The sequence below is a fragment of the Mirounga angustirostris genome, unplaced genomic scaffold, assembly GCF_029215605.1.
Source record: "Mirounga angustirostris isolate CCGP_5_RB_7025 unplaced genomic scaffold, mMirAng1.0.hap1 SCAF_5, whole genome shotgun sequence".
In the NCBI taxonomy this organism is placed as follows: domain Eukaryota; kingdom Metazoa; phylum Chordata; class Mammalia; order Carnivora; family Phocidae; genus Mirounga; species Mirounga angustirostris.
In genome coordinates, this window is record NW_026991713.1 from 103271853 (window position 1) to 103295740 (window position 23888).

The window sequence follows — 23888 nt, forward strand, 5'->3', positions numbered from 1 at the left end:
GAAAAAAAATATGACATTTCAAGAAATGCAGAAAAAGCATTTGACAAAGTACAACATCCATTCATGCTAAAAACCCTTAACAAAGTAGGCTTAGAGGGACCATATCTCAACATAATAAAAGCCATATATGAAAAGCCCACAGTGAACATCATTCTCAATGTGAAAAAATGAGAGATTTTCCCCTAAGATCAGGAACAAGACAAGGATGTCCACTTACCACTTTCATTCAACATAGTACTAGAAGTCCTAGCTACAGCAATCAGACAACAAAAAGAAATAAAAGGCATCCAAATTGTTAAGAAAAAAGTAAAACATTCACTATATGCAGATGATATGATACTATATATAGGAAGCACTAAAGACTCCACTAAGGGGAACCTGGGTGGCTCAGTCAGTTGAATGTCTACCTTTGGCTCAGGTCATGATCCCAGGGTCCTAGGATCAAGCCCCGCATCAGGCTCCTATCCCTTTCCCTCTGCCTGCCACTCCGCCTGCTTATGCTCTCTCTGTGTCAAATAAATAAACAAAATCTTTAAAAAAAAAAAAAAAAGACTCCACCAAAAAATTACTAGCACTGAAAAATGAATTATGTAAAGTTTCAAGATACAAAATCAACATACAGAAATCTATTGCATTTTTTTAAAGATTTATCTATTTATTTTAGAGAAAGAGAGAGAGCACAAGGTTGGGGGGGTAGGGTAGAGGGAGAGGAGGGAGAAATAATCTTAAGCAGACTTGAAGCTGAGCACAGAGCCTGACACAAGGCCTGATCCATGACCCTAAGATCAAACCCTAAGCTGAAACCAAGGGTCAGTCACTCAACTGAGGGCGCCACCCACGTGCCACCAAGGCACCCCAACATTGCATTTCTATACACTAAAAATGAAGCAGCAGAAAGAGAAATTAACAAAACAATCCCATTTGCAATTGCACCAAAAATAATGAAATACCTAGGAATCAACTTAACCAAAGAGGTGAAAGATCTATACCCTGAAAAGTATAAAACATTGATGAAAGAAATTCAAGACAACATAAACAGAAAGATACTCCATGCTCATTGACTGGAAGAACAAATATTGTTAAAACGTCCATACTGCCTAAAGCAATCTACAGATTTAATGCAATCCCTATTAAACCACCAACATTGGGGCACCTGGGTGGCTCAGTTGTTAAGCGTCTGCCTTCGGCTCAGGTCATGATCCCAGGGTCCTGGGATCGAGCCCCGCATCCAGCTCCCTGCTCGGCAGAAAGCCTGCTTCTCCCTCTCCCATTCCCCCTGCTTGTGTTCCCTCTCTTGCTGTGTCTCTCTCTGTCAAATAAATAAATAAAATCTTAAAAAAAAAAAAAACCAACATCATTCTTCATACAACTAGAACAAATAAACCTAAAATTTGTATGGAGCCACAAGAGACCATGAATAGCTAAAGCAATCTTGAAAAAGAACAAAACTGGAAGTATCACAACCTCAGATTTCAAGATATACTACAAAGCTGTAGTAATCAAAACAGTATGGTACTTGCACAAAATTAGACACATAGATCAATGGAACAGAATAGAGAGCCCAGACATAAGCCCACAATTATATGGTCAATTAATCTTCGATAAAGCAAGAAAGAATATCCAATGGGAAAAAGAAAATCTCTCCTACAAATGGTGTTGGGGAAACTGGACATCAAAAAGCAAAAGAGGGGCGCCTGGGTGGCTCAGTTGGTTAAGTGACTGCCTTCGGCTCAGGTCATGATCCTGGAGTCCCGGGATTGAGTCTCACATCGTGCTCCCTGCTCGGCAGGGAGTCTGCTTCTCCCTCTGACCCTCCTCCCTCTCATGCTCTCTGTCTCTCATTCTCTCTGTCTCAAATAAATAAAAATTAAAAAAAAAAAAGGCAAAAGAATGAAACTGGACCATTTTCTTACACCATACACAAAAATCAACTCAAAGTGGATTAAAGACCTAAATGTGAGATCTGAAACCATAAAAATCCTAGAAGAAAGCACAGGCAGTCATTTCTTCGACATCAGCAGTAGCAACATTTTTCTAGATAGGTCTCCTGAGGCAAGAGAAACAAAAGCAAAAATAAACTATTGGGGGGCTCCTGGGTAGCTCAGTCATTAAGCATCTGCCTTCAGCTCAGGTCATGATCCCAGGGTCCTGGGATTGAGCCCCACATTGGGCTCCCTGCTCAGCGGGAAGCCTGCTTCTCCCTCTGCCTGCCGCTCCCCCTGCTTGTGCTCTCTCTCTCTCTCACTATCTCACTCTCTCTGTGTCAAATAAATAAAATCTTAAAAAAAAGAACAGATGGTCCCTTTAAGGATGCCTCCCACAAGTTATACACACTCCTACTCACAAACCATTGACCAGAACTTAGTCATATGACCACACACAGCTGCAAAGGAGGGTGGAAATGGTAATCTTCATTTCAGGCAGCCATGTGCCCAGCTAAATATCAGAAATCTTTACTTCTAAGGATAAAGGGGTAACAGAGACCATGGGATAACATCAGTCTCTGCCATATTACTCCTGAAGCAGAGCGTAAGAGAAGGAGTAGAACTTCATCTAGGATCACCAGGCTGTATGGCCTCCCAACTTGCCCTCACCAGAAGGTTTCCTTCCAAGATTAACTCAGGGTTTGATTTTTTTAAAGGATGATGTCTCCTTCCCCTTTACCCATTGTTCCTATTGCCTTCCTATAGACCATGGTTTCTTCCTATAGTGTTAACTCTTCCTTAAGAGCATTGAAGAATAGAATGTCAGAGCCAGAAAGATTCCTAAGAAAACACCCAGCCCAGCACCTCTAGTGACAAAAATGAGGCCTTTGAGTTTAGAGGCAGGGAGCCGGCTCGACAAGGTTCAATATACGCACACACACACACACACACACACACACACATTAGGAGTAGCAGCAGAACTGGAGCTAGAGCTCAGACCCCAGCACTCTGTTCTTGGCCCAAGGTGAGTTATTCAAGGGTAAAGAAGGGCAGGCCTCTTCTGAACGAGGTCTGGGAACTTAGATGAGCTCCAAATATCAGGAGATGATTGAACCAAGTGAAGGTAGAGTTTCAGGAAAAGGCCATTACCAGAGCTCACAGTCTAGAAGGCCCTCCTCGGCCCTCCACCACCTTTCCAGAGCAGATAGTGTTGAAAATGTCCCTTATGTACTACAGAAAACTGTGCCTGATAGAAAAGAAAATCGGGGGCACCTGGGTGGCACAGTCAGTTGAGCGTGGGACTCTTGGTTTTGGCTCAGGTCATGATCTCGGGTCCTGAGCTTGAGCCCCATGCCAGGCTCTGTGCTCAGCGAGGAGGCTGCTTCAGATTCTCTCTCCCTCTCCCTTTGCTCCTCCCCCCTCCACATTCTCTCTCAAATAAATAAATAAATCTTAAAAAAAAAGAAAAGAAAACCGATTCCTTATTTTTCCTTAAAAATCTCATTGGCACCTTTTTCTTTTTTCCATCTCTATTTCTAATCTGCCTGGACCAGGCCTATGACCTATAAAGCAAGACGCTGCTTCCCATCAGCCAATGCGCAGGTGATGACTTAGCACCTTCTCTGGGCCTCGCCTGAACTGTTGTCATGAAAGAATCGGGGAGGGGGGAGCCTGGGTGGCTCAGTCGTTAAGCGTCTGCCTTCGGCTCAGGTCATGATCCCGGGGTCCTGGGATAGAGCCCCACATCGGGCTCCCTGCTCGGCGGGAAGCCTGCTTCTCCCTCTCCCTCTCCCACTCCCCCTGCTTGTGTTCCCTCTCTCGCTGTCTCTCTCTCTCTATGTCAAATAAATAAAATCTTTAAAAAAAAAAAAAGAATCAGGGGAAAGACACAAGTTTATAAACCCAGGGAAGTGTCTGCAAGGCTCTTGTTAATTGGCCTCTTCTTCATTCATCAAATAAAGCAAGTACTTATTCTATTGCAACGGTGTTTATAATAAAGGATATTTGAAAACAATCCAGATGCCAACTTGTTGGGGCTTTGTTAATTGAACTATGGCATGTTCCCACAATGAAACACTGAGTTAGAAAAAGGAAGTACTCCCTATGACCCAAAATGGAAAGATCCCCAGGGCATATTGTTAAATAAAAAGAGCAAAGCCCATAACAGTGTGCATAATATGCTGCCTTTTGTATCAGAAAAAGGGAAAACAGAATATTCATATTTGCATTCATTTATTTTGCACAAAGAAACACAAGAAACTATTAAGTATGGTGGGAAAAAAATAGGTGGGGTGGGAAAAAGGATGGGGTGAAGTTGGGATGGGCATAAGACTTTCCAATCTATCCTTTTCACATTTTTTTTTTAGATTTTTAAAAATGTGATTGCATACCTATTCAAAATTTTTATTTTAAATATGTTAAAATTTAGCAGAAGACATGACAGACATTTCTGCAAAGAAGACATCCAAATGGCCATCGGACACATGAAAAAGTGCTCAACATCACTCTGCATCAGGGAAATATAAATCAAAACTTCAGTGAGATACCACCTCACTCACACCAGTCAGAATGGCTAAAATTAACAAGTCAGGAAACAACAGATGTTGGCGAGGATACGGAGAAAGGGGAACCCTCCTACACTGTTAGTGGGAATGCAAGCTGGTGCAGCCACTCTGGAAACAGCATGGTTTCCTCCAAAAGTTGAAAATAGAGCTACCCTAGGACCCAGCAATTGCACTACTGGGTATTTACCCCAAAGATACAAATGTAGGGATCCAAAGGGGTACATGCACCCTGATGTTTACAGCAGCAATGTCCACAATAGCCAAACTATGGAAAGAGCTAAGATGTCCATCAATAGATGAATGGATAAAGAAGATGTGGTATATATACACAATGGAATATTATGCAGCCATCAAAAAAATTGAAATCTTGCCATTTGCAACGATATGGATGGAACTAGAGGGTATTTTTTTGTAAGATTTTATTTATTTATTTGACAGAGAGAGACACAGCGAGAGAGGGAACACAAGCAGGGGGAGCAGGAGAGGGAGAAGCAGGCTTCCCGCGGAGCAGGGAGCCCAATGCGGGGCTCGATCCCAGGACTCTGGGATCATGACCTGAGCCTAAGGCAGACGCCTAACCGACTGAGCCAGCCAGGCACCCCGGAACTAGAGGGTATTATGCTAAGCAAAATAAGGCAATCAGAGAAGGACAATTATCATATGATCCCACTGATATGAGGAATTTGAGAAACAAGACAGAGGATCATAGGGGAAGGGAGGGGAAAATGAAACAACACGAAACCAAAGAGGGAGACAAACCATAAGGGGACTCTTAATCTCAGGAAACAAACTGAGGGTTGCTGGAGGGGTGGGGGGTGGGAGGGATGGGGTGGCTGGGTGATAGACATTGGGGAGGTATGTGCTATGGTGAGTGCTGTGAATTGTGCAAGACTGTTGAATCACAGACCGGTACCTCTGAAACAAATAATACATTATATGTTAAAAAAAATTTTTTTAAATAAGTAAATATATTAAAATTTAAAAATTATTATGCACTACCCCCTCATCCTATACTATGTGCTCTAAATTTGTACATATGAGGGAGGTAGTGGCAAGTGATAAGGCAGAAGCAGGGGGCTGGAAAGAGACCCTGAGGACTATTATACTGTGGGTAGGAAAGAGACCAAAATAGTAACAGTAATGTAAGTGCGGGTGATTTTTTTTAAGTTTTATTTATTTAAGTAAACTCTACACCCAACTTGGGGCTCAAACTCAGAACCCGGAAATCAAGAGTCACATGCTCCTCTGACTGAGCCAGCCAGGCTCCCCAATATGGGTGATTTTTGTTTCATCTATACTTTTTGGAGTTCACAAATTTGCTACCACAAGCATGTTTTACAATCATAAATTATTATTATTAAATGTTACTTATTACATTAAGTGTTACTCCCAGCAGTGACAGGAGGCGACAGCAGAGGATAAGACAACCGAAAGGAGCTCTGAGATGCTGGGGGCATTTCTGGGGTCCCATGAGTGGCCACCAGGGGTCAGCAGCACGCCGCAGTCCGCTCGTCCCTGGCCACAGGTGGAGAGGACGAGGCTCCCGCGGGGAAAGGTCCTTCTTGCCATCCTCAGTCTCACACTAATCGCCATTTGCTTTCTGCATGCTTCTGTCTTGGGCCATTTCCCACTAAATGGCAGTCACGGGGGTCTCGGAGGGCCACAGCTGTCTGCAAGCTGAGGGGCGGTGGGGGTGGGGGCTGGCGGAGATTCTCGGGACAGGCACTCTGCCTGCCCAGGGACCCTGGACAAAGAGAAGGCTGGGGCCCTCGGCTCCAAGGATCCATTCCTCCTGGTGGGGGACAGGAAACGGAGCCGGTTTCCCGGACTGGAACTCGGGCAAAGGAGAGCCAGGGGTCACAGGAGAGGTCAGCTTGTCCCAGAAGGAAGATCGCTGCTCCCAGTAGGACTAATGGTTCTGTCTTCATCAAGCAAGGGGACTGGTAGAGAGGTTGTCTCAGGATGAGTTAAGGGCTGCGGTTGCCCAAACTCCACCCTCTGAGCTGGAGAACTGATCTAGGCCCACCAGGAGTTTATGGAAACCTGTTACTGAGAGGTGCTTCAGACAGGAAGAGAAAACAGCCCCGTGTTGTAGTGTGAGGACGGACCTAAGACTCTGGAAACCTGCTGTTACCTACTGTGTGACCTCCAGAGAGTTGTTTAACCTCTCTGGGCCTTAACTGAGTCCTCTGTAACACAGAGTTAGATAAGATGATCTTTAGGCCTCTCCCAGCTCCAATATTCCATGAATCTAAAAATTCCAGTCTTCCTACCCTTCCCTGCCCCAGGAGGAGCTTAGCCCCAGGAAGGTCTGGATGGACCAGGACAGGTCTCATCCCCCTTATGTATGGTCTCTGGCCAGTCCCCGGGCAAAGTCCCTTTGGAAGATTGGATCCAGGTCACCCTGAAGGTAGAGGAGGAAGAGGCTTTTGGCTAACAGCTGGGATGAAATGAAACTCAGCAGCTCTGCCCCAGTGGCACCATTACATGTAAGCACTAAGTGATATGGATGTTGCTCCAGCAAAGCCAGTTGGAAATTGCTCCCTGTCCCCACCATGCTCCCGGACACCCCAACAGCTCTGCCAGCCCCCACAGGTTCTATTTACCCCCTTCCCAGACAGAGAAGAAAGGACCAAGAAGGTTAAGTTATTTTTAGGGCAAATGCTATATAAAGAACATATTACGTGTGTGTGAAAATAATATTTATAATCCAGCACGCTAACTTAATGTTGGTCTGTGGATAGTTATATATATCCAATCCTCCAGTGATCAATTCTTGTGAAAGGCAAGGATCCCAGCAGTCATTCAAAATCCTGATCTTGGATGCCTGGGTGGCTCAGTCAGTTAAGCATCTGCCTTCAGCTCAGGTCATGATCCCAGGGTCCTGGGATCAAGTCCTGCATCGGGCTCCCTGCTCGGCAGGGAGTCTGCTTCTCCCTCTCCCACTCCCCCTGCTTGTGCTGTCTCTCTCTCTGACAAATAAATAAATAAGTAAAATATTTTTTAAAAAGTCCTGATCTTGAGAAAAGGGACATTCTGGGATTCTGGACTGGGTGGCTGAGGCATGTTACAGAATCCTATTCTGGTGAGCTTTAAAAATTAAGCAGGCACAGCTTCCTGATTATTTGGGCTGCTCTTCCAGAAGCGGCGATGATTTACATAGCTTTCAGGATCCCTTTCAGGCTAAGACCCTATAATGTTTATCTGTTTTGCTAGTCTTTTCAGCCAACATACCTTCCCCTTGTTTTCCTCATTCCAAATGAAGAGCTGAGCTAGAGCAAGACCCAGACCCAGATTTTGTGGGACCCTGAGGCTTATACATATTTGAAGGACCCTCTTAAAGAAAAAGAATTTTATTATTTTTTTAATTTTATTTATTTATTTGACAGAGACACAGTGAGAGAGGGAGCTTCAGTAACACCAGTGAATCTGTTCCCTTTTAGAGATCTCTTCAAACTCTAAGAAGTCCACCTGTTCTCTCCTTCTTCCAAATCTTTTTCCCTTCCCTTCCCTTCCCTTCCCTTTTGTTTATTGGTTCCCCTCCTTTCCCATGAGGCATCTGGGACCAGAGGGACCTGCAGGGCCACCTGAGGAGGCGGTAGTGGGGGGTGAAGAGGGACCACATACACAGGGAATCAGGAACTATGAAGATACATTGAGGGTAGTGGGAGCTGGGTTTCTCACTGTTGGGGAATAGAGTTAGATATGGGAAGGGCTGAGGCCAGAATAAACCTACGGTATGGAATGGAAGGAGAGATATGGGTGCAAACTCATGTTTGTTTGCTTTTTTTAAGTAACGTCTAGGCCCAAGGTGGGGCTTGAATTCACAACCCCAAGATCAAGAGTCACAGGCTCCACCAACTGAGTCAACCAGGCACCCTGCAAACTCACGATTTTTTAATATACATAAATTTGGAAATAGATGTAAATGCTTATGTATAAATATATGTGTGTGTTTTAATATATACTGTTAATAAGCAAAAATTCAACTGAGTAAATATGAAGATCTAATTGGCTTTACTAAGTGATTCACAGAATCAGGCAGCATCCAATCTAGCAAGGAGAGGGGAACTCTGAGGAGCCATATAAAATGGAAGATTTTTATAAGAAAGACAGTGGGGCAAGAAGTTATTAGCAAAAGAAAAGATCGGTCCAGGCAAGGTCATCTCCCCTTACAGTGAAGGGCATGGGTTCTTATTAGGTGGATTACCTCATCTTTGGGGGATGGAGAGGGCCCATGTGGTAGATTATCTCATTGGTACTAATTAGAAAATTCCTGACTGACCAGTTAAGACTTACATTTCTGAAGGAAGTTGAAACTGCAGTTAGGTTAGGTATTAAGCCCCAGTTTGGTAACTTGGCCTAAGTGACACCATTTTGGGAGTGTGGATTTCTTTTTAACAATATAAATTATAGTTACATATGCACATATATAAATTATATTTATATTTATATACAGATATACAGAGAGAAGGGTATAGCAAATGTCCAGACTCCCAGAACGTCCTCTTTCCCAAGATCAGCACATCTAATGCTCAGGTCAAGGTTTCTAAATATTCTCTACTAAAAGGAGCCAAAGTTCTTTGGGAGAAGAGCTCATGTCCAGTATGAGACAAGGAAAGTACAAAATGAAGCTAGAATATTTAATTGTGTCAAAAAATAAGGAAGTTCTCAGGGGCGCCTGGGGGCTCAGTCGTTAAGCGTCTGCCTTCAGCTCAGGTCATGATCCCAGGGTCCAGGGATGGAGGCCCGCATCGGGCTCCCTGCTCAGCAGGAAGCCTGCTTCTCTCTCTCCCGCTCCCCCTGCTTGTGTTCCCTCTCAAGCCGTCTCTCTCTCTCTGTCAGATAAATAAATATATATAATACTTTGGGCGCCTGGGTGGCTCAGTTGGTTAAGCGACTGCCTTCAGCTCAGGTCATGATCCTGGAGTCCCAGGATCGAGTCCCGCATCAGGCTCCCTGCTCAGCAGGGAGTCTGCTTCTCCCTCTGACCCTCTCCCCTCTCATGCTTTATCTCTTATTCTCTCTCTCAAATAAATAAATAAAATCTTAAAAAAAAAATAAGGAAGTTCTCAAAAAATTATAAGAATTTATCAGAGTCGGGGCGCCTGGGTGGCTCAGTCGTTGGGCGTCTGCCTTTGACTCAGGTCATGATCCCAGGGCCCTGGGATTGAGCCCCACATTGGGCTCCCTGCTCCATGGGAAGCCTGCTTCTTCTTCTCCCATTTCCCCTCTCTCGCTATGTCTCTCTCTGTCAAATAAATAAATAAAATCTTTAAAAAAAAGATTTTATCAGAGTCACAGGAGCCAGTTTAACAGAGTTCCCATGGCCAAATCTGGAACAGTGTGAGCATCTTAAAAGAAATAACGATAGTGTTCGAGTATAGTCCATTGAATAGAATCAGAATCCATGAACCCTAGTGATAGATAGAGCTTACATTTAAAAAAAAAGTTATAAAAAAAACTCCCACAAAGATCAGTTTCAGACCACTGTTGGTTTCACAACAGGCTGAAATTTCAGCAGCTGTTTGTTGTTTGCTGGTGCAGACCACCTCCACAGGCCCTGATCCATGTGCCCTCGGATGTGTTGCACTGAGAAGGACAAAGCATCACTTCTGAGGCCTTCCCCCTGAAAATGTATAAACTGGAATCTCTTCACAAGGAAACATTACACAGACTTGAAATGAGACATACTCCACCAAATAATTTTTTGTACTTTTCAAAAAGGTCAAGGTCACAAAAGACAAGGAAAGACTGAAGAACTGTTCCACAGTGAGACACAAGAGAGAGTATAACTAAGTGCAATATGTGATCCTGGGTTGGGTTCTGGGACAGAAAAGAAATATGCCTGGAAGGGCCAGGGCCAGATGGTAGTATCTTATCAATGTTAATTTCCTGCTTTGGGTGGTTATACTGTGATTACACAGGAGAATGACACTGTCTTTAGTAAATGTGCACTGCGGTGTTTACGAGCAATGGGTCATAATGGTATCTTAAGTCTCAATTGGTTAGAAAAAATAGGATCTATTACGCAGACACTGAAAGAGATACAGATATATATATACAGAGAGAAGGGTATAGAAAATGTTGTAAAATGTCAATAATTGGGGAACCTAGACAAGGAGTATGTTAGAGTTCTTTGTACTATTCTTGCAACTTTTCTGAAGGTTTCACATTATTTCGAGATAAAAAGAAATATGTTCCATGGTTTTCCCTAAGGCTGGGTCCCAAACTCTCACCTGCTGGGAAACAGGATGATTTGCATCTCCAACAACATTCCCTCAGTTTGAATTTTGAGAAGTCTCCCTGCCCTTCCCTGGGAGCTGTGCCAACTGATGAAAAGCTCCAGGACCCAGGAGGAGGGGGCTGGACCAGGGCATTCATCATGGGCCAGATAATGGGGACTTGTACAATAAGCCTGGCAAGTCAGGGACTCTTGGTGTCCCTGGCCATTAGGATTTTCCAGGCCAGACAATTCACCTGACAAAGAAGGAAAAAGCATTTAACCTTATTCCAATAAATAAATAAATATAGACTACATAATTCAAATTACAAAATATGTTTTAACAGAAGAGCTTTGCTTCAGATTTCCTTTAAATAAATAGCAAGGCCCCAGGTGCAGCATGATTTCATTTACAAAAATTCAATTAACACACAAGTTTTCCCAAAAAACATATGTCAGGGTACCTTCTGGGAAGTCCTACAGGAGGAATAAGTGAAATCAGATTTAATGACTCAACTCCTGGCAGAAATATTACTTAGTTCCAAGGGGGCTAGAACCTGTTTCCCAGATCTTCCTAACTTAACATCTGGTTCTGTTGATGTTTCTAGTTCTCTGCTAGGACTCAGCCTATTGAACCAGGCATGAAGACAAGACTAGTAGCTGGTTTAATTTGCCAAATCAGAGATCACACCAAGTCCAGGTCAGAGACCTTACACTCCTGGGAGACCCCTGTAGTCATGACAACTTGCTACAGAAGTCCATTCTGCTAAGTTCCATTTTCACCATTTATTAAATATAAGTCAGCTGAGTTGGGACCTATGTACTATCTCCTGGGATTGGCTAAGGCAATAAATCAAAGACCGTTCCATCTGGGTGCCAGCCTGTGGTTGAGGACCCCTAATCAGCAAGACTTTTTCCAGCATCATGAACCAAACAGTGATAAACTACTAATGGAGAGAGTGTTGGCTGCTGCCTTTGAGCTCAGGTGCAGGTGATGGGTGATGGATGAGGACACTTGAATCCACCTGCAACTTCTAAGGAATTCTTTGACCCTCCTTCTCTTCCTTTAGTCAAGTAAAGACAGGGCTGGCTTCTTGCCTTCCTTTTCCTGAAGAACAGGCTAGGAGCCAGAATTGGATCACATGAGGTCTTTTCTTTGAGGAGACTCTGCTCTGTTCCCTCCTGCTTCAGCAACCAGCTCAATATTATATCCAATCATTTAACAAATCTTTTATTCAGTACTGACTAGGTTTGGGGCATGGAGCTAGGCTCTGGGTTCACAGTGTACAGGAAACAATCATTAGTACCTGCCCACATGGAGCTTACACTCTGGTGGAGGGAGACCATAAACAGAGAAATAAATATATAATTACAAATTATGATAAGAGTCATGAAGGAAAAAAGCAAGGTGCCATGAGAGATATTAACAGGTTAGGGGTCTAGGAAACTTCTGAGACAGTGACATTAAAGGTGAAACCTGAAGGGTAAACAGGAGTCAGTTAGACAAAAGTGGAAAGAAAGAATATCCCAGGCAGAGAGAATGAGAAAAGACTCTGATGAAGCATAGAGTTTGGGATATTTGAGAAACAAAGGACCAGTGTGGCCAGAATCTGGTACACTAGAGGAGACCGGGGTAGAATGATGCTGGAAGGGATCCAGGTTAAATAGGATGCTATATGCCCTGTTGAAACATTTGGGTTTTTCTAAGTGCACTGAGTTGTAAGCAATGGAGTAACCTGATTTAATTTTTGAAAAGTCATTGCTCTGTGAAAAATGAAATGAGGAAGGCAAAGAGAAGAAAGGAGAGATCAATTAAGAGGCTATTGTAACTCAGACAAGAAGTGATAGTGGCTTGAACTCAGCCAATAGCAATGTAGATAGAGAGGCATGGAGGATTCAAGATACATTTTGATGTAGGGAACAGGGGAGAGAGCAGTATCAAGAATTTCACTGAAAAATTCTACGTAGAGCAACTGGGTGGAATGGATGGAGATGCCATTTACCAAGATGAGAAAGATCAGGAAAAGGTTGAAAGGGAAGAGATTGAGTTCAGAATTGCACATAGTACGTTTTGAGATTCCTGTGAACCTTCCAAATGAATAAATAAATTGGTAATCATCAGCAAATAAATGGTATTTAAAAGCAAAGGAGTGGATGAGACTACCTAGGAAAAGACTATAGAGTGAGAGAGAAAAGAAGAGGAGAGAAGCAGAGACATGAACAGAGGAGAGGCAAAACTAAGCCCTGAGGAAATGCAACACAGAGATCTGATAGAGAAGAGCATCTGGAAAAGGGACCCCGGAAGCAATGGCCAGAGAGAAAGGAGGAAACCAAAAGAGTTGATGTCACTGAGGTTGAGAGAAAAGGATATTTCAAAAAGATGAGTTTGGTAGACTGTTTAAGTGTTTCTGAGAGGTCAAGCAATGTGGAGGCCATTGATGACCTTCATGAGGTTAGTTCTGATGAAGAAATGGAGGTACCAACTACACTGGAGTGGGTTCAAGCATGATTGATGGAAGGTGAGAACAGCTTGCAGAGAGGAGCAGAGGACTAGGGTAATAAACGGCTAGCTTCTCACTTTGGCCTCCTTGCCAGGTCGGCTACAAACATATTCCATCTCTCCTCCCAGGTTTTCATGGCAGCCTTTTTATCAATATCCAACAAGGTGCTGAACCTGCAGGAGAAAAGGCACTCAGGTCAGGAGAAAGGGTTGGGGAACAGGTGAGGGGATCTCAGATGCTTGCAGGGCACATTGCTCCCCAGTCCAAGAGCAATAATGAAACCGAGGCGACGTGGAGAAAACACACAGAAACCTTCCAGGCTTCTGCCCCCAAACTCTAAGAGAGATAAACACAAGTTGTGGGATGGAAGAGGGAGTTGGGGATCTGGGAAGTACACAGGATACTCACTTGATAGAGTTCATGGCCAGCTGTTTGAGTGTCCTCAGATCGGCCGCCATTCCCCCAATGCCCATGAAGGCCTCATAGAAATCATAGGATAAACCTTTGGCACCAAAGACAGCTGGGTCATCAGAGCTGATCACCATGGGGTACCCAGTGGCCATCAGAACAGCGGCAGGGTGGTTTCTCAAGTCAGACACCAGTTTCAGAACCTGCCAATAAGAGGCAAAGGAGAAAGACAAACTCTGACCCATAAAAAGAGTTGTCACAAGAGAGGCAAGACCATGAGCATAACCAGTTCCTTTCTTTTTTTTTTCTTTTTTTTTAAAGATTTTTTTTATTTTTATTTATCCATGAGAGACAGAGAGAGAGAGAGAGGCAGAGGGAGAAGCAGGCTCCCAAGGAGCAGGGAGCCCGATGCGGGACTCGATCCCAGGACCCTGGGATCATGACCTGAGCCGAAGGCAGATGCTTAACCATCTGAGCCACCCAGGCGCCCTAACCAGCTCCTTTCTTATCTTCATCACCACTGAACATTAGGATGACTTCTGGGTACAACACAGGAATAGAGCCAGTCCTGTACTCTTCCTAATTTTCTCCAAGTTTCTTCACGAGCACAAACATTTGGTCTCTCTTGGTCCGGCTCAGAGCAGCTCTCCTGAACAGAGCAAGACAGGCAGGTGCACAAAGAACCCCAAGCATCTGTGGGAACAGCAGTATCCAATGGCCCCTCCCACTCCACTGGTCTTCCTTACTGTCCCTTTAGCTTTGTCTATCGCTTTGCCCCAAATTCTACCCCACTGGGGACCCTCACTGCTGCCTCATTGTTATGAATGTGTTAGGCAAGGGGTCATTCCTAAATAATTATTAATGGGAGTGAGACAGTGGAGGAATATAGAAAATAAGTGAGCTAAGGAGCAAGAAATTATACAGTAGGGTGCCTGGGTGGCTCAGTCGTTAAGCGTCTGCCTTCGGCTCAGGTCATGATCCCAGGGTCCTATGATTGAGCCCCGCATCGGGCTCCCTGCTCGGAGGGAAGCCTGCTTCTCCCCCTCTCACTCCCCTTGCTTGTGTTCCCTCTCTCACTGTGTCTCTCTCTGTCAAATAAATAAAAAATATTAAAAAAGAAATTATACAGGAAAAAGTTTGGGAAATCAGAACAGAGGCTGAGATTGGAGGGTTGGTTGCATGGATCACGCATACCTGGTTGGAGATGGGACAGACTTCTATGGGGATGTTCTTCTTCCAGGAGTCAGCCCAGACTGCTGGGTGTTTGGTCAAAGCAAATCCATGGCCAATCCTGGTAGAGTTCAGTAGTAGAGCATCCAGAAGGTTTCTGTCTATGGAAGTACCCTGCCAGTCTGGGGAAAAAGGGATAGTCTTCACTCAGATGGATCTGGCCCAAAGACCATCCTCAGATAAAGGCTCCAGATCAAAGAACATTCACACACAAACATTCACACACATACGCATTTTCCTTGTAACAATGCTAACGAAAGGTATGGCAAGCCTTTATTTTATGTATGTATGTATGTAACAGATGAAGAAGTTGAAACTTATACAGGCTTTATAAATTGAAGGAACATATTCAGTTAAGTAGTAAGACTGGGTTTCAAACCTTGGTCTATCTGACTCCACAGTCTATATTCTTTCTTTCCATTTTTTGTTTGTTTCCAGAGCTATTTTCTGGGAATTTTATTATTTTTACAACAGTGTGTTGCAAACTCTCTCAATATAATTACTTGTGTGTACTTACTCAATTTATATCTTCAACAATATCAACTGCAACATCAATTGCAAGATCACAATGACCAGCACAAAATGGTGGCAGATACTGTTGCCTGCCTATTTACCAGCCACCCCCACTGTATCTTCCTTGCTGGCAGGACGTTCTTTGGAGGGTGAAAATAACAGGTCCTGACTCTCCCAGCTTCCCTTGCAGCTAGGATGGTCCTAATGCTGGTCTGGAAGGTTATTTGTGGGGAGCTCTTTGGCTTCCTTCCTGATAAAAGGAGATGCCCTGGAGGAAATATCTTGTCTTTTGCTTCATTGAATTGGTTACACCTGAATGTAATTTGACTACCTGACAACCAAATAAGGTGAAACTCTGGACTTGATGAGGACAGCAGAGGTCACTTATTATGTAAAATAATAGATGATCTTGGGGCACCTGGGTGGCTCAGTCACTTAAGCATCTGCCTTCTGCTCAGGTTATGATCTCAGGGTCCTGGGATCAAGCCCTGCATTGGGCTCCCTGCTCCGCAGGAAGCCTGCTTCTCCCTCTCCCACTCCCCCTGCTTGTATTCCCTCTCTCGCTGTCTTCCTGTCAAATAAATAAAATCTTAAAAAAAATAACAACCTATTAAATGTGTGTATTCCATCCCTGGCAGCCAAAAGCATCCTAACTGATCTATATTTAAAGTATGAAAATTCCCCTTTTCTGTTAGGAATAAAACCCCAGAATTCCCACTGCTGGTTAGGGTATGTGTTTCAGGTGGATTTTCACTGGTTTCCAATCTAGAACTTTCTTTTCAAAGATCGCTCCCTATTTATTTATTTAATATTTTATTTATTTATATGAGAGAGAGAGTGAGCATGAGCAGGGGGAGGAACAGAGGGAGAGGGAGAAGCAGACTCCCTGCCCACTGAGCAGGGAGCCCGAGGCAGGACTTGATCCTGGGACTCCAGGATCATGACCTGAGCCAAAGGCAGACGCTTAACTGACTGAGCCACCCAGGCACCCCAGATCTCTTCCTTTTCATTTCATTTAAAGATTTTATTTATTTGAGAGAGAGAGAGAGAACACACGAGCAGGGGGAGTAGCAGAGGGAGAGCGAGAAGCAGGCTCCCGCTGAGCGGGGAGCCCAACGTGGGGCTTGATCCCAGGACCCTGGGATCATGACCTGAGCTGAAGGCAGACACTTAACCGCTTGAGGCACCCAGGCACCCCTCTTCCTTTTTAAAAATAAGAACATGACTCGGGCGCCTGGATGGCTCAGTCGTTAGGCGCCTGCCTTCGGCTCAGGTCATGATCCCAGAGTCCTGGGATCGAGCCCCACATCAGGCTCCCTGCTCCACAGGGAGTCTGCTTCTCCCTCTCCCACTCCCCCTGCTTGTGTTCCCTCTCTCGCTGTGTTTCTCTCTGTCAAATAAGTGGATGAAGTCTTAAAAAAAAAAAAAAAAAGAACATGACTCTTGGGTATTAAATACCCAGCTCCTGGCAAAATCCTCTCCTAGGGCCATGCATCTTAGAATGTGGTTAGATCCTGTTACGGTGTTTCATACTGTTGAAATGATTTCACACAGGTAAGTATGATTTTCCCAACTAGACCACAAGTTCTTCAAGGTTAACAACCCCTCCCCCTTAATCCCATCCCCCCAAAACAATTCTTCAAATCTCCTAGAACAACTTTGATCTAAATTGGACTCAAAATGACTTGAAATGTCAGGAAAAAAGAGATTAATGTACATGGACCCTTCCTCTGAGAGTTGGTTTGAACTTGGTTGTGAAATTCAAGCCCCCACTGCTCTTCACTTATCTCCTTGGTCTTCTAAGGATGACAGGTACCTAAGGTACTCAGGGACACCCGGTGGGATGCAGCAGCAAGCTTTCCTCCTGGTATCTTCATTTTGACCTGAAATTGCAGCCATGATCTGGGACTCCTTTTGCTTAAGGTTTACACATTTTAAGGACTGTAATATGAGAAGGTCTGAGAGATGACCTATGAGCCTGTGGAGTGAGCTTAGGGGAACAAAGATGTGGCTAGGCTAATGGCATTTCAGAAACAATAGCAGCAGGCCTGCTTGAGCTGGGTGGGGTCTCCTCTTCAGCACCTGGTGAGTGTGGACAGAGCCTCCTAGCTGTTAGAGCAGTCCTGGTTCTAGTCCCTCTTCTATCACTTAACCCGTGTATGACTTTGGACAGGTGAATTAATCTCTTTAAGCATAATTTGTGCATTATAAAATGGAGATCATCAGAAAGGGCTCAAATTCAAGCTTCACTAATGACTAGCTCCTTGCCCTTGGACTAACCACTCTATGTTTGGAGACTTGGGCTCTTCAACTATAAAATGGGAAGAAGGGTGCCTGGGTGGCTCAGTTGGGTAAGCATCCAACTCTTGATTTCAGCTCAGGTCATGATCTCAGGGTCTTGAGATTGAGCCTGGTGTCCAGCTCCACATTTAACGGGGAGTCAGCTTGAGATTCTCTCTCCCTCTGCCCCTCCCCCCAAATAAATAAAAAAATCTTTTAAATAAAATAAAATAGGGATAAAAACACCTTCCTAGCAGGACTGGGGTGAGAATTAGAAATAATATATGTGGGGCGCCTGGATGGCTCAGTAGGTTAAGCGTCTGCCTTTGGCTCAGGTCATGATCCCAGGTTCCTGGGATGGAGTCCCGTGTCAGGCTCCCTGCTCTGCAGGGGGTCTGCTTTTCCCTCTCCCTCACCCTCTCCCTCTGCCTGCTGCTCTCCCTGCTTGTGCTCTCTCTCTGTCAAACAGATAAATAAAATCTTTAAAAAAAAAAAAAAGAAAGAAAAGAAATATGTAAAGTGCCAGATACTGTTATTATCATTGCTATTCCTTCTCCAAGGGTTGCCATCAGGATTAAGCGAAATAATGCATATGAAATGGACAAGTGTCATAAAAGGACTATCAACAGTTTTAATACTGTCCCAGGATCCTATCAGTTCTCTTGAATGATGATGAGGAGCCCTCCTATTGATCACCTCCTTTGTCCTGCTTGTCTCCATATGGCTCACCTGTCTCTCCAGCATGGAAAAAGTAAGGCAGTTTAACGCCATGCAAGGTGGGAATCATCAAAGCCTCCCTGTAGTCATACAAGGAGTGGCCAGTGTCCTCACGCCCCACCTGCAGAACACAGAGGAGAGGACATGGAGCCATCTGCTTGGTCCATGCCTCAGCTGTCACTACAACAAAATTATGCTTTTCAAACTAAACCACACATACCCCCAGGGTTTTGTAGCTGTGTGCCAAGAGTAAGGGTGCCTTAGGATAAAAAGGTACCTCCTTCAGGACGCCTATTTTAATTTGTTGGGGGTGGGGGACAATCAATGACACATTTTTATAATAAGCCAAATACGGATATTCAATGTAGTAGAATGGAGTGCAGGCTTGAAAGAGAGTTGGAGCTTGTGAGTAGATCCCTTTGAACAACTGCCTATCCCCCTTCCAACCCCAATTTCCCTCGGGACTTGTCCATTACAGTCCTTGTAGGGACTGTTCTGGAAGCTCTATACTAGAGGTGCTCCTTCTCAGCCCCCTTTTCAGTGCTGCACACAGATGGAAAAGGTGGGATGAGGGGGCCTTCTGCCCCTTTCAGGAGAGGCCAGACCCTTTGAGCAACCCCCAGGGATCCTAGGAGGCCATCCCAGGTCCAAACAAAATGAGCCTTTGAAATCTACCCCTTTGAGCTCTGGATGGTCTGAAAATAAGAGCTTAAGCACAGACTCAGGTAAAATGTACAGATTCTATAAAAGGGAGTCAGGAGTGCCTTTCAGCCAGTTAGTTCAAATTAATTTAGCTTCCTTAATGCGATTGATGAGCTGTCATCTGGGAAGTGTGCCCTGGCTGGCTTTGATTTGGTGGAGGGGCAGGGGACAGTTTTGCCCAGGATTAGCCCCATCTCTGCTTCCAGGACACACATACCCCCCCCCCAATGTGCTACAGTTTTAAGAGCCAGCTGTGGGTGGGCAACGTGGGCTAGAAAGAGGGCGGAGGGCAGGGGAATGGGAGTAAGCCCACCATTACTGCCCAACCTCCTTGAATTCTCCTTATTCTGGAACTCCCCCTTTCAGCCTTCTGGCCCTTATTGCACCCCTTTCTCTTGTGACTGCCATCCTCCTGCAGGCCCCCAGAGAAGGCCAGCGCTAAACTCTGGCCAGGCCTGCGCCTCTGCGGAGGATTTCCGTGGGAGCCGCCAAGGCCTTCAGGAGGAGCTGCCTGTGGGACCCCACTCTCAGACAGCTTCGTCGTGCACAGTCGTTACCAGGTCAAACCCTGACACCATCCTGGGGAACATGGCTCGAAGCATCATGGCTGTTTGGACGGATTTCACGATGAAGGACACATTTTTTATTCTGTGAGAGAGACAGAGAGAAGCAGGGGCGACAGCGTGACTTGGCGTTGGTGGTGCTGTGTACCCTGGAGTGGCTCCGCCAGCACCTGGGGGGTCCTCAGCAGCCCCTCCCCACTGCCCACATGACCCCGGCCTGCTCTTGTGATCCCTACCAGTGGCTACATCTGTGAGCTGTTTCGCCCAAATCCAACCCTATCGAGGACTCTGGCTGGCTCCAGAAAGACCCACAGTGTCTGAAAACAAGTGAGGAAGGGAGACCCATGGGATACGCATCATTTATCTACATTTGGATGAAGCAAAGAGGCCTCGTCCAAAACTTGCCCTGCATCCGTGAGAAGGTGGCTCCCAGAAGTGGGTGCAGTACAGAGCCCGGCTCTCTGGTCACTGGGCACCTAGGGAATGCAGCAGATCACTCAGGTCCCTGTCCGGTCAGCTGGGCCTGGCAACGCTATGTCCTCTGCCCCCCGTTCAATCAGCAAGGCCCTGAGCACTCCAGAAACCATATAAGCGAACTGTCTTCTCTCCACACCCTCTCTGTTCAAGTCCGAGATAGGGATGAGGCAAACAGCATGACAACAGAAGCACCGAAGGGAAAAGTCTGCTACAACTCTGTGACAGGACAAAGGTCTTTGCACAGCAGCTGGCTCACTGTTCCTCAGTTCTGGGGGCCTAAATTTCTCCTGCCACCTTCCCCCATAGTGCTCACTCCCTCTCCTACAGAGCTCCAAGGGAACACGGAGCACTGACCAACTGCAGCCCAGCCCTCACACCCTCCCACCGCTGACTCCCAGGGAGCCTCTGAGGGGAACCAGTGGGGCCCCAGCCTTCCAGCTCCATCCCAGCTGCCTAGCACACAGGGATAGACCCCTGCTCCTGTGGGGTCCCCCCAAGCCCTCACAAGGAGGGAAGGGGATTCAGCAGTGATGAGGCGGGGCGGAGTCTGACTGCCCTCCGGAGTCCAGCTTCTAGGGTAGGCTGAGCAAATGAAGGAGCTGCCCCCCCACCCTCCAAGCCCTGACTCAGTGTGATCCCCATCTGATTGCTGCCCCCGCATCTCCAGCCCTGTGGATGGGTCACAGGCTTTAGACTGGCTGCCCTTTGACAGGAGGAGAGAGCTGTCCTTCCGTACAATCAGAAGGAAAATTAAGCTATAAAGCTTTCTGTGCTTGTTTGAGGGAAGAGTGGGTCCTTGTTCACACTACCAGGTCCCACATACATCATCCTGTGGGGTGTCCACACACGGACTCTGAGATAGCTGTCACTCAGGGCCGGGTCACCAGGCAAGGCCTTGCACACAGCCACCCACAGCACACATCAGGCAGAACCCCAGGGCCCAATTCAAACAAGGAAATGAGCCAGTTATCTGAACATACAGGCAAAAACATATCCATAACTGAGTCACCCAGGCCAACATGGGCCAGAGCCTAGAATTATCTGGAAATTTGCTACAGTTCTTCATTTCAACTTAGTTGCAAAGATTCAAACTAGAAGTGACTTTAGAGGTAGATGTTTGCACCCATTTGCGAATGTACCCGCTGAGCCCATGGCTCTTTGGCCCTGGGGGTAGGTCTCTGATGCCAGCCTCTCAGCCTCCCTCTTTCTCCCTCTCCTCCCCTCCCTTCCTAGTGGCTCTGCCCGCAGCCCACCCATTCTCCCAAGTCCTGCAGCTTCAGCCATATTCTCTCTCACCTGTGATCCGAATAAATGAGTTTGATTCCAATAAACCCAGGATGCTCTTTCGCAAACAAAGAAGCCACTTCTCTGTAAGTCCTCACTGACCACTCTTGGCTATGGATGGTCCCATTCAGTTCATACACCTGAGAAGGAAGCATGGTCATGATCAGACATCAGAGGTGAGTGAAACTTCATTCCCGTTGCCAATAATCTCTAAAACCATGTTAGACTTTGCAATTTCCTTGCCCAATGCCTTCAACAGCCTCTGACATTTATCAGAAGTTCTAGTCCTATCTGGGATAATGCTCTTGAACACCACAAAGCTGGCTGTCTGCCTGTCTCATTCATTGCTGGGTCCCTGTACCTAGAACAGTGCCTGGCACATGGTAGATGCTCAATAGGCCTTTGTGTAATGAATGAAGAACAGTCAGCGGGGGAGAGGACCCACTTCAACGCCCCGCTTTCCCACCCCTAGGTGGGATGTCCCCTGAGGTGGACATGGTTAGGGGCAGTGACAAGAGCCAGCAACGGACAGTGGCTAAGGCAAAGGAGAAGGAATGGGTATAAAGAGGTCCCCTCTTTGCAGGTTGGGCCACACCAAGCCTGCCGTGAGAGGCCAGAGGGTTGGAGTGGGCACATCCTCTGCAGCAACCTCTGCCCTCTCCTATCACTGGGTCAGCTCTCAGCTCTGCAAAAAGTGGCAGCTCAGGCTCAGGACCGGATGTAGGAGTTTCCAAAGAGATTGTGGGGCAAGGAAGGATGGAAAGAAATGATATGCATAAGTTATTTCCATGAACATCATTTAAAAACCTGCCGTGTGCAAGGAACCAGGCTAGGCCCTGGAAGGGGTAGACAAATGCTGGTAAGACAAGATGCCTGCCCTTAAGGAGTTCCCGATTTAGTGGAGACAGGCTCTATTCATGTTTATGATATAAAGCAGGAAGAATTAAGTGCTAAACAGAGGTTTACAGGACCTCCAAGGAAAAGAGGGTTCCTTTTAACTGGATAGGGTCAGAGAAGCTTTCGGGGGGGTGGGGGGCATGGCATTGAAACTGGGCCCAAGGAGGCTGCTCTGTGCCGGCCCCCCTGGCTAAAGCATTGCTAGTCCTGTGTAGGGAGCAGCAGCGCCACACAGAGCCAGAGCTGCAGGGTCAGGGAGTGGAGGCTGAAGGGCAGAGGCAGAATGGGAGCCGCGAGCTCGGTCACCACCTGAAGGAGAGAAATCCTTTTCCCTCCCTCGGGTCAGCTCTTATATCCTGGAGCTGGTCGTGTGCAGGAAGCTCTTCTCATTTCCCCGCCAGTCACTTGCGTGCTCTCACCGGCCCAGGGGGCCTACCCTGTCCCTCCTAGCTGCACCCCGGAGATATTGCCTTCGGTCCCGGGGCAGCCTCCCCAGCACCCTCTTCTCCTCAGTCCCACAGAGCAGCCTCGTGGCTCTTTCACCTCCGGAGGTCCTGTTCTGCAGCCTGGGTTGGGGGAAGTGGGGTGAATAGGCAGCTCTTTCTGGCCCCTTCTCTTGGGCCCATTGGCCTTGGCTCTTCAGTTTCCTTTGCTGCTGCCCCATTGAAGCCTGGCCTCTCATGCGATCCCCCATAAGGCTGCCTCAGCCAACGGGGCTCAGCACTGGCAGGTGAGTCTTCTCTGACTGCTTGGCCCAGGATTGGACATGCTCAGGCTTACTGAACTTTAAAGCTGCCAGAACTTTCCAGAGGAGACAATCTTAGAAACTGCTAACTCAGTATCTAGTATAGCCGGTTACTACTATTATTTTTACTGAAGGGGATTAGAACATGCCACCCTAAAATATGCTACTTTTGCATAACGATTATTTTGAGTGGAAGGCAATTAAGCAGCAAACACCAGACAGAGCTCTTTGCCCTCTTCCTATCTGCCTACAAGCAGGACATAAACTGTCGGTGAAGGTGCTCCCCCTTCCATCTCCCACACCAGGAGAACAAGGCTTATCACTGGAGACAGAAGGTCAGCACTGCCACGGGTCTGCACAAGCAAACCTTAGTAACGTAACCCTTATCTTCTATGAGTTTCCCCCATATATTTCCCTCCCCACAATTTACTGCCCCAGAAACCTAAACCCCTTTTCCTTTGTATCATCATTTCTCCATAATTTATCATCACTGGTTAGAACAGTATATAAGCACCTGGCCTACCCACTTCTCTGGGTCTTCACTTTTTTCTACAAAGGCCTCCATGCACCCAAAAATTAAATATTAACATCAAATACAATGTGTATGCCTTTTCTCCTGTTAATGGGTCTTTTGTCAGTTTAATTTGCAGGCTCCCAAAACCGAACCTTAAGAGGGTAAAGGAAAGTTACTTTCATCCTCTCCTACTTTACCAAGGATTTTTTTTTTTAAAGATTTTTTATTTTATTTATTTGAGAGAGAGAATGAGAGAGAGAGCACATGAGAGGGGGGAGGGTCAGAGGGAGAAGCAGACCCCCTGCCGAGCAAGGAGCCCGATATGGGACTCGATCCCAGGACTCC

The 23888-nt window shown here is 46.0% G+C and overlaps 1 protein-coding gene across 2 annotated transcripts in view; it reads right to left on the reverse strand.

Annotated features, from left to right (window-relative positions):
• Positions 1-11074: 11074 nt before the first annotated feature.
• Positions 11075-23888, reverse strand: part of ADA2 (adenosine deaminase 2) — a 28411-nt gene continuing 15597 nt past the window's right edge. For both annotated transcript variants that reach the window (XM_045874129.2, XM_045874128.3), the window contains 6 exons: positions 21400-21527; positions 19621-19711; positions 18374-18482; positions 14816-14973; positions 13622-13824; positions 11075-13386 (listed from right to left, as the gene is read on the reverse strand). In XM_045874129.2, the coding sequence (XP_045730085.1) occupies positions 13287-13386; positions 13622-13824; positions 14816-14973; positions 18374-18482; positions 19621-19711; positions 21400-21527 (789 nt within the window). In that variant the 3' untranslated portion in view covers positions 11075-13286. The remainder of the gene's footprint in view (positions 13387-13621; positions 13825-14815; positions 14974-18373; positions 18483-19620; positions 19712-21399; positions 21528-23888) is intronic.